We start from the raw sequence: 14,501 nt of genomic DNA, 5'->3' as shown, positions 1-14,501 counted from the left end.
ATTCATGAAGCTCATCAGCATAATATCAACTGCTTACAGTGCAAAACGGTTGCACCAGAACTGTCAAAAAAGGATACTAATTATTGTAACTTGAAGGGGAAAAAAATAAATAATGTAATTTTACACCTGCCAGCTACAGTCAAATGACAAAGTCTGGAAAATTTCAAAATACAACATGCAGCTGCCTTTTTCTTTAATATATAGAGATAGCTCGTTGAGATATAGGTTGCAAAATGCTATGTTGCTATGCTGCTTTAACAAAAATAGAAAGTTAAATATAAGAACTGTCTACTTACACAGGACTCCAGCAAGCACCAATCAAACCATCAGCAGAGCAAATCTCACTTCCTGCTTCTGCTGAACTTCATATTTACCACTGTGTTTATATTCGTATAATGCAATTTTTCCAATTGGTATCCAGGAAATAATTTTCCATCACTAATTAAAATAGCAGGCAGGATTATTTTGTTGAGCACCAATTAGTGTCACTGTTTTCATGAAAACACCATCTTATCTATGAACAACTGTCTAAATTTCCTTGTCTCTCCGTTGCGTTACCACTTTCAACATCCACAAAAATTATTGTTAAGTTTAGAGGAAGTTTAATAAACTCAAATCAGAACTTCAGACAACAAGAGCAGTTGTGGACTTCCTTAAATTTTAGACCTGCCTATTGGTAGTTTACTTTAAATTTTCCTCACTGAAACTGTAAATGTTTTAGTGAACTGACAGTATGTCTCAGAACTAAGACAAATGAACAGAGCTTTAGAAGATAACAAGAATTCAAAGAAGAAAATAGTCTGTTCTTAGAGTAACTGACATGTAAATAACAAAGTTAATCTCATACAGTGGAAAGAATCCTCTGGGAATAACAATTTTTACTCCATTAATACCAAGCAAATTCATCTTGATTAACTTAAGCGTACTGAATAGCAAAGGAATTCATCACGATTAGTCACTAATTGTGAAGCACTGCCCTGGATTTAATCAGGTTAACACTGTTCTTTAGAGAATGTTAATAAAGCCTCTGCTTACCCTCCGTGTCTACTCCTTTCCTGCCAGCCCTTCCAGCCATCTGTTTGTAAGTGAGAACATCCAGCAGTGTGCCACCAAACATGGGTGTTCGTATAATTACTCTGCGCGCAGGCAAATTCACTCCAGAGGAGAGTGTGGAGGTGGCTGCTAGAACTCTAATCATGCCCCGGCGAAAGGCTCCTTCGATGATGTCCCGTTCGTCAAACGTAAGACCTGAAGAAAGATGACATTTTGCAAATGCAGTAATGTAGAAATCGGAGTGAAGAGCTAACGGTATTAGTCAAACAAGAAGAATAAACAAACTCAATGAATTTGCCATTCATTGTTAGAAACAAAGAGATGCAACGCTACCTCAGTTAATTTCTTTCATAACATAACTGAAACAAAATTTCCATGAAGCTTTCCTTAGTTAATTGACAAAAATGGTTATAAACCAGCTTTCCTAAGGTATTTGTACACATTGTAGATGTGATGAACAATTTACTGCATATTTACATGTGTTGCAAGAAAATAAAAAAGGAAATACAATGAAAAGAAGAAAACTGGATATAACACGCAGTAAGGAATTAGTATTTAGTCATTTGCTGGAATCCTGCATCCTGTAATTCTTCATCATTACTTCCATTCTAGGTTACAGGTCTAATATGTATCTTTCTACATTTCCTTGAGAGTTTTGGTCCAAGTTTATTCTTAAGAAGAAAAAATCCACATTCTATAAGCATTTGGAGTTATGTCCCCTACATATTCAGTGCCATAGATACTCTTCTATCTTCCACAGTTGATTCTTTGCCTCAGTAAATCAGCACGTCACATGTACTCTTACAGGTAAAAAAAAAAGATCCTGCTAGAAGTCTTTGTGGCATTTTCATTTTATTTTCATTTTCATAGTTAGACTTCTTCTATTTACTCATCTATTTCATTATTAAGTTGAGAAAAATTACTCTCAAATACCATAGCAGCTTTAGGAAGAATCTGAAAATCTGTGGGCTGCAAATTGGTTAATTTTTCAGGTATTCCATATGAATTTTTATGTTGCATCTAGAAAGTTGCTGTTAACTAACACAACTGAGAAAAGATTTATCATAACAATTAGTGAGTTAAGTCTTTGTCCACAATAAAATAATTTCAAGTTTACCTCTTACTGTATGTTAATTCAGTCGTAAGCTATAGAAAGCTTCAAAAAGAAACAGGTAAATTGCTGGTAACTACAGCAGTAAGGACACGTATGACACGACCTTTACAGAACTCAAGACCAAGATGTTCAAGAATACCTGCATGATGAAATGCCACTCCCCACGGTAAAGTACGTTGGAGCACAGAGTCCAGACCTGAGAGAGAGCGCCTTAGCTGATCCAGGATCTCATCTATCCCTTCTTTGTCCACAACTACTGGGGGAAGGGATGAGTTCTTTGCAGAACCTTGAGAGAGAAAATATTTTTAGTTTCTACTAAAATTAATTTGTATTAAAGTCATTGCACATACTACTACAGTATTCTATTAAATACTTATCTCTTACTTTCTGCCTGTTGCAAACTGTAGAATTCCCTGGCAATGATGTCTGCCAGCTTCTCACACCAATTCTTGGATGGACAGAAAAGCAGGACTGAATGGCCATCACAAACAGTCTCATAGCACAGGCTCACAACATGGTCTTCATCTCCCTGAAATGAGAAAATATTTTCATTGCACCCTCATATTGTACAGGGTCTGTAAATGCTGTCACCGCTTAGTGTTACAGTAGAAATGTTCTATGAAAAATTGGCAAGAGGAGCAAAGAGGAAAGGCGGACCATCATCTTAGTTTCTGTTCTGCTTTAGAAAATCTAGGCACCAGGATGATTATATTGTTGGTGATAGCCCTAGATCTAACCATGAATAAGTCTAAGGCTTTACATCTTGCTTTCTGTAATTCGTTTCTGATCAAAGGCCACACAGTGCACAGAAAGTCACTGCAACCACCATGTCACAGCTACCATCGGTGGGAAAGAACAAGGTGCAGATAACATAGGGAAGCATTGTATGCTGTCATCTGTAAGGACGAGAGATGGCCTGGTTTTCACACCAAACAATTTAAAGGTAGTACTTCTCTACTCTCCTGAGGACTTCTAAAGCCAATGGAAAGAAAAAAGCTCTGCCAGACAAGACTGCTTTAAACTTTAGAAGAGTCCTGAGGGAAAACATCTCTCTACAGTAATGAAGAAAGAAGACTTAACAACTTGGCTGGCTGAACTAAAAGCACAAGGTATAGTAGTCTGAGCATTTCCATAAAGACACGTGCTGTAAGCACTGTTGACCAAAGAATGTGGGTACATATATGGATGTGCACGGAAAACCCTACTGTTCACAGCCTGCCTTTTTGGTCATAAGATGGCAGGAGAGTTCCTGCAACAATATGCTCTGCTTGGCTAAGCCAGGTTGCTTTCCAGCAAGCAGGCTATTGGAGGAAAAGTTAGGAATAAAGTAAGAAATAAAAAGCACTGAAATGTAAGGGAAAATAGGGGAGCAAAAAGCACAAACTGTACATACTTGTCAGAAGTTCAATTAAAGATTCATTCAAATTCAGCAGAAGTGGTGAGGTCATCAAATATTGTTCTGTGCCTCAAAGTGGGCTAGGACAGGCAAGTTTGAAGGGCCAGCGCCTAAGAGGATTGCCTGGTCTTATTAAAGAAGTTAACTCCCCTAAAGAGTTAAGTCACAAGCCCACTTTTGTCCTTTCTCTCACTTTAGGACCCATCCAAAACAACTACATCAAAAAATATCTAAGAGAAGGAGATGAAACATCGCATTCTCAATACGAACATATAACAGTAAGCTTTCAGGCACTCTCATCAGAAACGCTTTCTTTTTTTTTTTTTTTGAGGACCGACCATGCTACTGATGCTGGCACACAAGGCAACTGAGTGCTTTCAAGACACTGCTGCCATTTAGCCCATGTTTTCCAACTACCCCACTAGAATTTACACACAGCAGTTCAAAGGACTGGGAAGAGAATTCACAGTTCAAAGACTCCAAGTCTACAAGTAGGAAATGCACATTTCTCATCCATTTGGTTCTTCCAAATCATTATACTCATTACCCTTAACTTTTTTTTCAGTGCACAGAAATATTAAATACTGAAAATAGATTCAGAAGAATTAGGGTGGACATTCACCTTATAATCATTGACAAAAATAGATCATTCAGCAGTTTAACATAAGCAGGTTCAGTACAATATTTAAAGAAAATACATTTGCTCAGTGATTAATGCAAATTTATTGGGCTAACTAAAAAATATTTACCTTTGTCTATGAAAATTAAGTCAATTCCAGGACACAAGATAGAGGGTGGCTAAGAGGGAGAATCAAGCTTACTATATGTGTCAAGCATGTAGAGACAAGATCTAACTTCAAATCTAATTTCTTCAAGTCAGATTCAAGAAACTTCAGGAAGTTCATGACTGTTGGTTTGGTTAATCAGTAAGAGACAAATGTAATGATTTTTTCCCTTAGTTTAAGCATACAATCTATAAAATAAACAATGAAGTAGGGAATGTCACCTATTCAAAAAAAAAACCCAAATGTATCAGTAGTTGTCTTTTTAACTTTAGCTATAGAAAAGGTCCTATGTCAAAAGCCACTGCTTAGCGTTTTGTTACCTTCAGTTGAAGTTTGGGCTGGACTTCTCGCACCAAATTCATGGAAGAGTCATAAATGTTGTTGCCAATTTTCACCCACTCCTTGAGGGGCACAGGGCGAAAATCTGTACAGTACAATTCTGCATCTAACCACGAGGCTAGAAGTCCCAAGTTAGGGAGGGTAGCACTCATGCCTACTACCTGTATTCCTCCAAAACCAGGACTCGTCATCTTTGTCTTTCTGGAAGCAGTTAAAGAAATTGAAAGTTAGTTACAAGACAAGCTACTCTTCTGGAAATTAGCATTCAGAAAAAAAGTGAATCCAATCTATTTCCTTCAAGGGTCTAAAGTACAAAGTTGTTTTTTTAAGTTTTGTGAAAAAGAAAGAAGTCATACTCTACTCTTAACAAACACACTGAAAAGATATGTATTCATTACTTTTTATCATTTTGAATCTAAACTTTACACTTCTTTAACCAACAGCAGCATAAACCGCATATTTGGAGAAACTGAAAATAAACAAACCAACTATTTCCTTGCAATTAACAAGAGCATTGAAATAAGTGAAGCCCAGTCTCCACTGCAGTTTTTCTACTCTTAAATGTCTGAATTAAGACACTTCAATTTGTTTTAATTTCAGGACAAATAATACTAGATTAAGGTCTTCCTAGAGTTTGGAACCAAAGTCCTTAGTTCAGCAAAGAATAGAGCAGCTTCAGTTCACAAAGTGAACAATAGCTTCCACTGAAGTCAGTGGGAAGTAATGAACGCATAACAGACCTGAAAACACAAACCATTAATTTAGATACCCAAATGTACATTGTAATTCAGGCTTTTAGTCCCACATGATAGGTGTGTGCGTTTTTTTTTTCAGGCTCGTGAGCCTACATTTTAAAACTACTCATTTGTATTGTCCATCTACACTATTAGCAACAAATTGAGACTTTAAAAAATAAAAATGTCTGAGAAACCATTGTGAGCTCAGAGACGGCCTGAAACCAGTAACCCCAGAAAAGGCAAGACAGAGGAAACAAGACAGAAATAAGGAAGATGTAGAAAAAAAAGACTCTCTTATCCAAGCTCTTCTAGCATTTGCTAGAACACCACCAAGGTTGCCTATTTTTCCTCCAGAGCAACTTTTGACCATAAAGGATTTAAAAAACAAAAAAAATCCAGTTCCAAGGCATTCTTTTTGACTGGGGGGAGAGAAAAAAACTGCTGCAAAAATTTGATTTGCAAAAGCTTCACTGAGGAGCAGGGGCACTGATGCTGGCAATGACCATCAGAGAATATTTTTTTTGGTGCGAACACACAGACTCATACTTCAGTGGGACATCCAGTCAACCATTTTAAAAGCTCTTAAAAGCACTGGTCATTCTGATAACAGGTTGGGCTGGACTGTGTTTAAAAAATTTGAATAAACGGGCTCCCATTAAAAAATAAAAGCACGAAAATTTAAAAAAAAAATGAAAAAAAGGTTGCTTCCTTCGTGTCAGCAAGTGGCATGGGAGACCACTGTCTACTTGGCCATGACAGAGATGAAGGATCTCGGTCTCAATGCCAATATGGTGAAGGCTGAAGTGTTGTGTCCTCCCAAGAACATTCCATGATGTTTTTTTCCCTGACATATGCTTTCTCCTTCCTAGTTTTTCAATGCAAGGGAGGAAATCAGAGAGTGGTCTTACGTCTTTCCTGCACATGCAAGAAAAGACAAGGGAAACAAATTGTAAAAGCCATTCATGCTGCTCTTAAGCGTACTGGCCTACAGAATAAGAAAAAAAGTCAGAAGTGCTTTGATCCAGAACACTGTTGGATTGTGGAAATCAGCATGGGAAATGCTGTCTAAATGATCCAGCTGGGTGCCAGGTGTCAAAAAGGCAGTTACCCTAGAACTGAAGAGGCACTGTAAACTTACTCTAGCACTAGTCTGACTAACAAACCAGGAAGCAGCAGTGACAAGCTGGCAAAATCTGGGTTTTGATGTGCAGCAAGCACTTGATTTTGACTCTTCTGTCAGCGTAACTAGTAAAGATTAAGAAGTTGCATACATCATTTCCTCCATTTGCCTTTGTCTAGGAAAAATTTTACAAGAAATCCTAAGTCGGTTTTGTTATTTCGTGGTTTGGGTGGTGGTTGTTGTTTTTTAAATAAAAAGGCTAAAAAAAAAGTAAGGGAAAGCTTCACCTTCTTTCTTTTCCTGAGAGAATGACTCCCATGGTAGCACACAAATTAAAAACCATGAGGAAAAGAAGTTTTGTCTACAAGAGCAGGACCCTGGAGAGGTAATATGATGAGACCTTAATAACCAAATTAGTCGAAGTCACATAGAAGCCCTGGAACTAACCCAAATTTCCAATTACTCGGAGATCAAAATATTTAAGCCATCCATAATTTAGCATTATAAGGTAAACATCCTGGTCTACCCACCTTTTTGTAGCTTTCTCTGTAATGTATCGAACTTTGGTCAGAAGGAGTTCCAACAGATATCCTCGATGAGAGTCTCCAAGCATATGCAATTCATCCACAACCACCACTCCTAATAAAGAGAAGCACTCAGGTTATAACTAAAAAACATCTGAAGTATGAACAGTAAGCCTCAATCCTTTCATACTTCGCATGATTAACCGAAATTCCATAACACTTGAAAGATGGGTAAAAATACTGGAAAAAATATTGCCTGAGAAGCTTTCTGAGTATCAGCGTCCAGAGATAACACAGCAGATTAGGGTCTCCCCAGGGGAAAAAAATACAGGGCCACTACATCTTGGCCACTCAGTGCACTTCCTGCAAACATCCCAACTTGCCAAAATTCGCTCCTTTTCTGAGCAGCTGACAGAGCCACAGGAGTATGGGAGAGGCTAAAGAAAGGATGTGCAGGGTTTTTTTGTTGTTGTTCTGTTTTTTGTTTTGGTTTGTTTTTTTAAAGGGACAGGTCATAGAGGACCTCAGGCTTCATTAGTTCTGCTGCTGTGGAACTTTTCTTTCTTCTGTGGCAGAGCTATGTAGTATCTTCCTGGCATTATAGTTGTATAATAGCAGGAGCTTAAGGGCAAATGTGACCTTATATTATCTAAATCAATGCTATTTTTCCTTCTCATTTTTTTTCTCCTTCCTACATATGTTCCTTCTCACTCTGTTTTCTCCTCCCTTTTCTTTCAAGCCACTTAAGTTAAAAGAACATTGCAGTGCTTCAGCAGCCTCTTTCACAAACTCCCTCCCAGTCAGCCCCTCTGTCTTCCTCTGCTTGCTCTATTTGGTGCTTGCTTGTAAAATTCCTCACTCACTGGACACAAAATGGACAATTATTCAGGTACCAGAAAAAGCTGTCCTTGCTTTCCCATACAGCGGTCCAGCTGAATTCCTCCAGCAATTGAGACAGGACAGCATAATGAGTTATCTACCAAAGCAAAATTCACACAAGTTACCCTTCCAAGCTTTGTGTCAAGAAGCTGCATTTTTTCTTCATAAAATGAAAGACAGGACACTATGGGTATCTACAGGACAAAACACAGTGAATGTCACTATTTTTCTGTACACATTCTATACCTTCTGTTGCTATTTAGCAATAAAGAAATATTCAAACCCAGGCTAAAGCTGTGTAGTATGCTACCCTAGCAGCCTCTAAGCTAGTGAGACCTGTCACACACACACACAGCTCCTCTCTTTGAGCAGTACTCAGAATGCACTCACTGGATGACATAGCAGGAGCTACCACATAAATGGTATTTTTCACAAAGCTGTTCTCATCTTAAAATGGAACTGCAGTCAAGGAAAACTACAGCTCCCAGCATTCTATGGTGTTTTCTACTCAGCAACAGGCTCAGGAGTGCAAATGGGGCCGTAATTTTGTCATACTGCATTGCTGCTGAATGAAGACTACTCACAGCTTTTGCTTTCTGTCTGCAAATTACGTGTCCCTGGAAGACTGCTGACCAAAAAAACGCTACAAGTACCTGAGAAATCTCACACAGGATTATTCTACAATAACTAGACTACTTTATGCCCAAATTCAGTTCAAAGTTCTTAATGACAGGCAGGATTTGACTTATTTTTTTACTTTTCAAATACAAAGAAGCTAGAAATCTTTTAATCTCAAGTTTAAATTCAGAAACAACTTTGGTAACACAACTGCATGTTACAAATCCATTTCCAGATTCTTCTCTAATCTGCTCTCCTAAAGATGTTGTTCAGACTCTTGATACTGATGCTAAAGACAACAAGAGAAACAGCATTTCCTGTGTACCTGGATTTCCAAAACTGTCACACGTTATGTAATAATTATCAACATGAAATTGCTTTCAACTGCTTCATACAGCAAAGAGAGCTCTGCCAGGCAGGGGATTTGAATTTCTCTCAACAGCTTCCAAAGGCAACGTGAGCTATCAGCAGGGGGCTGACATCAACAAAAGGAACAGTTTGAGCTGGAGATGGAATCCAGCCAGAACTGCAGTCATCTCTCAATAACTCATCTCAAAGATAAAACACCCTTATTACAAAGCGGTCTAAATTTAGAATTAATTAGAAGGTAACACACAACCTCACAGTATTAGACAAGCTTGCTTTAGGTGATCATTAAAAAGGCATTTTCAGCTCATGCATGTATTTTGCAATTTTTATGAAGATGTATCTCCAAGTAGAAAAAAAAATGTCAATTTGTTAAAGATTATTTTTTAAACTAAATATTAATTTTAAAATTGCTTTCAAATAAGTACATAAACAAAAAACATTCTTATTTCAGGTGTATGGTCATGTTGGGACACAAGGAAAACAGAGGGTTGCAGCAGAGGTATTTCCAAATGGTGAAGGAAAAATATCACACTTTAGAGTTATTGGTGCTGGGGATGCAGTACCGAAACTCAGATCTCACATTCGCTTCTCTGGTTATACTGCTTTGTGAGAAGAATGTGCCTGAAAAGAGTCATATAACTCTTGGTACTTGGAAGTACATGACTCTTCTCAGGCACATTCTTCCTACAGAGTACCAAAAATTGTGGTGATGGAATGGAGGTGCCAACAAAAGGAATTTGGCAGGTCTCCAGCTTCTGAAAGATGTTAGCATTAAACAACGTATTTTAGTACACTGCCTATGCTTCCAAGGCACATAAGCCAATATAGATAAAGACAGGACCATGCTCTTTGCCTCGTGCTGGTAGTGCAGACTGGACAATGTGGTGACCTAGAATCAAATTAACCCTATTTAAAACAAACAAAAAAAATAAACAATCCTTAACTAAGAAGCAAACTTTGAGCCATATATTGAAACCAATAACTGCACGATTATCAGTTCTCTTGCAAGGGAAAGGATGAAGATATGCATTCAAGAACTGGGTCAGATTGCAGCAGCTTCAATTCAAATGATTTAAAGACCAGCCATGGTCATCTACTCATCCTCCAGTCTACTGGCAGCATAAAGAATTCACGGTGATCCAGCCCGTGTAGTCCTGGTATAAATGTACTATCTCATGATCTGATACTCCTACAAAAATCTGCAAGGCTTTCTTTCCGTTATTGTCTATAGTGCCTAAAAAACTTTTCTCAAGAATATTAGGATGCCAGATGAACATGGAACAGTAATTTTTTTTTTTTTTAAGTGGAAGTCTCATACCAACATGTTAGTCATCTGTTTGTCCAGTTTTTGTATTTCAGAAGTAGCAGCCAGCTATGTTACAGGCCAGAGCAAAGATGGGAGGGAGTATTGTATAAAATATAACTAGGTATAGCTTTACTGAGCAGACGCGCAAAGAGAAGAACAAACTTCTAATTGGTCTAGGAAAACACGTCCCTCTCCAAGTGCACATATGGCTCTTCCAGGTTTTATATCTCCTCCCAAGCACTAAATGAGTACCAACATTATCTAGTGGCCATGGTGACCCAGAAGTCCACACTACAAAGACAGAGAGATTTTGAGTATACTACAAGAGAGAAATGAGTGTGTCACAGCCCTTCTAGTCACCATGCCTACCCAGTGGATCTCTACATATTCAATATTTAAACCCCAATGAGCAATGAACTTAACTCCTCCTCTTCCTCAAACTAACTGAAGATATACCATTGATGCCATTGGTACACAATCTTTGTCCCAAACAAGAAGTTCTTGGACTTACATATATTTCAGAACTTTAACTCAATTTCATTAATTAGAAGACACTTTCGAGCTATGAGGATCACTGGTTATTGCAAACAATCCCTATCCACTGACTGTCTTCCATACCAGACAAAATAAAGCTGCAGTTTTACCAATACACTCTCCTGCCACTGGGCTACATAGAATAGCCCAGACTGAATTCTTAAATCCAAATCAGAGATGCTCTGAAGGAAGAAAAATTGCTCAAATTTCCTGTACGGCATGCCTGTCAAATAGTTTGTATTTACTCAGTTCCCTATCTCATGATTTCACATGTACTCAGATTATGCAAAAAACCTCATCCCCCTGGCAATCAGGCCTTAGTATTTTACCCAGTGAGTCCATTTGGTTTTCTTCTATTAGTCTATTGATTAGACCATTGGCTTTCTCAATGGTGCAGACAGCAACATCCAGCGAAGAGAAATGTCCAGCAGGAGAGATGCTTCCCATGTAGCCTTCAACTCTCACATCTACCTCCTGAAAAAGGGCCTGTTTTCCAAAGGATACAGAATGTTGTGCCAAGGTTATAACTCAGAATTTTCACTGACGCTTGCTGGAATTACATAAAACTCTATATAATGCTACAACCACAATCCCCAACACTTTTAATGCCAACGAATCAGATTAAAACCATAGCTCAGACAGTTACTGCTCCTTATCCCACACTCCACTGTCATTTGTATTTATTTCCAAAGCAGAAGTCAAACAATACATATTACAGGATAAAGTAAACACAATTGAGATGGAGAACACTTCTTCATATAAAGGCATAATTTACTATTAAGGAAGTTAGAGAGCACACAGTACAACAGTTTATAATAGCAGCTGTACAGAGGAGCCTCACTCCTGAAAAAATATGGAGCAAAAGACAAATGTTGAGCCTCAAATACAGGAACATCGCATCTCTCAGCTGAAAGTCAATAAACAGTGACTTCTTTTCTTCCAAGTTGCATCACTGTAATGCCAAAGCTTTGGCATGTATTTACAGTATTAGCAAAAGATACAAATATTTTGAAGCAGATGGGTAGGATACCATATGATTTCAAGTGTGCAGCTAAAACCAAACCATTGGCCAGAAGAAGCAAAATATGGTATTGATAATTCTTCACCTTCACGAGATTAAAGAAATAGCATTTCTCCATCATCAGTCTCTACAAAGTAGCTTTTGCACTCAGTTTTTATCTCTACCTAGGAAATGTTGCCATCTAAGTATAATAAAATCCAAAATTCTGTAAGTGTCAAACTATTAAAAAAAAGCCTGCTGGTTTCACTCTTGCCTTTAGTAATTTTTATTATTTTGACATATTAGCTAATGGAAACAATATTTTGCATGAAAATCTTTCCCCAAAAAAGTATGTTTTAAAAACACTGTTTCCATTGTAATGTTGTTTCTAAAACATTAGAAAACATTAAATTCCTCACATTACAGGTGAGGAAGATGAAACATAACTACATTCTGTCCAAACATATTTTTAGTCAAAGTGAAATCAAAAGCATGAAATTCTGATGGAATAATTCAAAGAAAGCTAAAAACAAAAATTCCTTTCTGGTAATGCTGACACCTTCCCTTCACAGTGTTTTAGACAATCTCTAATTTGAAAATTTCGTTTAAGCTTGCATGTCATGAAATCTGCAAATGAATGAAAACAGTAAAGCTTTAAAGTCAGTGCTGAAATAAAGTATTTTAATCTACTCCTTATTTTTATTCAGAATTTGCCATTTTGGCTAAAACTCTGAATTTTTTTTCTCCAATTTAATTTAAAATTTGATCTCATTCTATCTACAAATTCTTTCTGAAACAACTCTGGAATATTTTTTCCCCTCAAATCCATGAAAATCTTCTATTTAAAAAACGTGACTCAGCAACTCTAAGTCATACAATCGCCTCCCTTGCATGCTACTTACCTGCAGATAAGATTTCTTCTCCTTGGCCACAGAGACAAAGGGAAGGATGAAAAGAGCTTTCTTACGAGTCTCTAAGACTCGCTTCAAAATGAGCAATTCTGCAACAAGTGTCTTTCCAGCACTGGTAGGAGCTGAAAAATTGTATTTTTTAAAATTAATTTTTAAAGTAATAGAAAAAAAATCAAAGGAACAAGCATCTTAAAACTAGCACAGAAAACAAGAGGAAGCTTGGGGCACGGTTCTTCAATTTTTTTCCCTACAACTACTTTTGCAGTTATCCCCACTAAAGGGTCAAGAGGTCTGAAGAGAATTTCTCTTCTAGCGTCTTCTACTCTGCAGCCAAGGCTTGTACTCTCATCTCTGCTCTGGAAGCAACAGCAGCTCAGAGATAAGCAAGAGAGGGGGAAAAAATGAAAAAAGCACTACGGTCTCTTAGTAGGAAAGGAGAGCTTAGCCACTACTTCACTGACCTAGCCCCTCAATCTACTAACCCACCTCCTGTTAAGCGAGCATTGCTGTTTGCCACCTAACATTGCCAGGGACCTGTGGAGAAGATGCAGGATTGCACGGCATAACCATTACTCTGCAATGAGGCCCAACATCTTCTGGCGCCAACTAATAAAACTCAAATACAAGCCTCAGAAAGTCACTCTGCCCCTCTTCTAAGCTGTTCATGATCCTCATGCTGCTCTGGGACCAATTTGGGGTAGACACTCCAAATTATTATTTCCCATAGAGTTCTAGTCCACCCATCCTACCTCTCCTTCTACTCCATGCACCCCGACTACATTAAGAAAAATGATGGAGGGATTGAAGAAATTAGATAATAAATAAAAAATTTCAAAAGTCTTTAAATCTGACATTGCTGGTATCATTCAGTTCCTGGTTGCCTAGTCTGTAAAAAAAAGAAAAAGTTGACTTCAAAGTAACAGTTTCTGAAGGAACAATAACAGAGAAAATGGAAAACAAGTCTCTCCCCACATCTGGAAAAGAAACCATCAAGCCATGACCTCTTACAGCAATGGGACAGAGAAATTTTCTTTTAAGGGGGTCTCTCCAGAATAAAGAGGATATTGACCTTTTTATCTGACAGTTCAGCAACATTCTGCAGGAATATGTTCTTGTGAATGGCACTGGGAAATTTAGGGAGTTTGGTTCTGTCACATTTGCATACCTGAGTAAACCAAGTTCTTCCCTTCCAGAACTTGTCCGAGCATTAGGCACTCTGCTTGCCATTCAAACATCTGTACTACTCCCAGACTGTGGTATTTCTCCAAAACTGCTTTGGGAAGACCCCAGCTTGCAAGGAGCAACTTGTCTGCTTGATCTTCAGGAACATTTACCTGCTGGTATTGTCCTTTGGGAGGAAAACAAGAACAGTACCACCCTTGAACATAAGGTCACTTCGGTAATATACCTAAAGGTCAAACTTCTTTACAGCCCCTTTATGATGGGGAAAAGGTAACAAAACATTATCTTTCCCATATTTTTTAATATTTCCTGTGCACATTTTATCATTCTTCTCATCTCCTGACATCACCTTCTCAATTTCTCCTCCTATTAGGTTTTCTACATACAAAAAAAATTTCTTCGCCAAACTCTCAAGTCCTCTATTTGCTTTTGAGACATAGTAGCCATGACCAAATATAGACTCCAGCAGAATTTCAGCAGTGATTAGCTTAGCAGCATTACAGCATATTTGCCATCTTACCCTTACTCAGACTGTTTCCTTTTTAGATTACTGCTACAGAGCCTTCAGTAGTCCTCACAGATTACAGAACTGCCCAGGCTCTTCCTCACTTTACAGTAAAATTTAAATAACTAA

The 14,501-nt window shown here is 37.9% G+C and overlaps 1 protein-coding gene across 5 annotated transcripts in view; it reads right to left on the bottom strand.

Moving 5' to 3' along the window:
• Window positions 1–14,501, bottom strand: part of POLQ (DNA polymerase theta) — a 58,762-nt gene that overhangs the window by 42,042 nt on the left and 2,219 nt on the right. For 4 of the 5 annotated variants that reach the window (XR_002438885.1, XR_002438889.1, XM_021397281.1 and 1 more), the window contains exons 2-9: window positions 13,851–14,033; window positions 12,677–12,807; window positions 11,104–11,260; window positions 7,075–7,183; window positions 4,669–4,888; window positions 2,552–2,696; window positions 2,307–2,453; window positions 1,036–1,248 (exon numbers count right to left, since the gene is read on the bottom strand). Coding sequence is in view for 2 of the 5 variants with exons in the window: in XM_021397281.1 (XP_021252956.1) it covers window positions 1,036–1,248; window positions 2,307–2,453; window positions 2,552–2,696; window positions 4,669–4,888; window positions 7,075–7,183; window positions 11,104–11,260; window positions 12,677–12,807; window positions 13,851–14,033 (1,305 nt within the window). In the remaining 3 variants the exon portion in view is untranslated. Of the gene's footprint in view, window positions 1–1,035; window positions 1,249–2,306; window positions 2,454–2,551; window positions 2,697–4,668; window positions 4,889–7,074; window positions 7,184–7,961; window positions 8,045–11,103; window positions 11,261–12,676; window positions 12,808–13,850; window positions 14,034–14,501 lie in introns of those variants that run through there. The other variant, XR_002438899.1, reaches the window with a different exon arrangement.

This window comes from Numida meleagris, chromosome 1 (genome assembly GCF_002078875.1).
Source record: "Numida meleagris isolate 19003 breed g44 Domestic line chromosome 1, NumMel1.0, whole genome shotgun sequence".
NCBI classification, from domain to species: domain Eukaryota; kingdom Metazoa; phylum Chordata; class Aves; order Galliformes; family Numididae; genus Numida; species Numida meleagris.
Note: the sequence above shows the minus strand (reverse complement) of the source record. Positions and strands in the feature narration are given on the sequence as shown.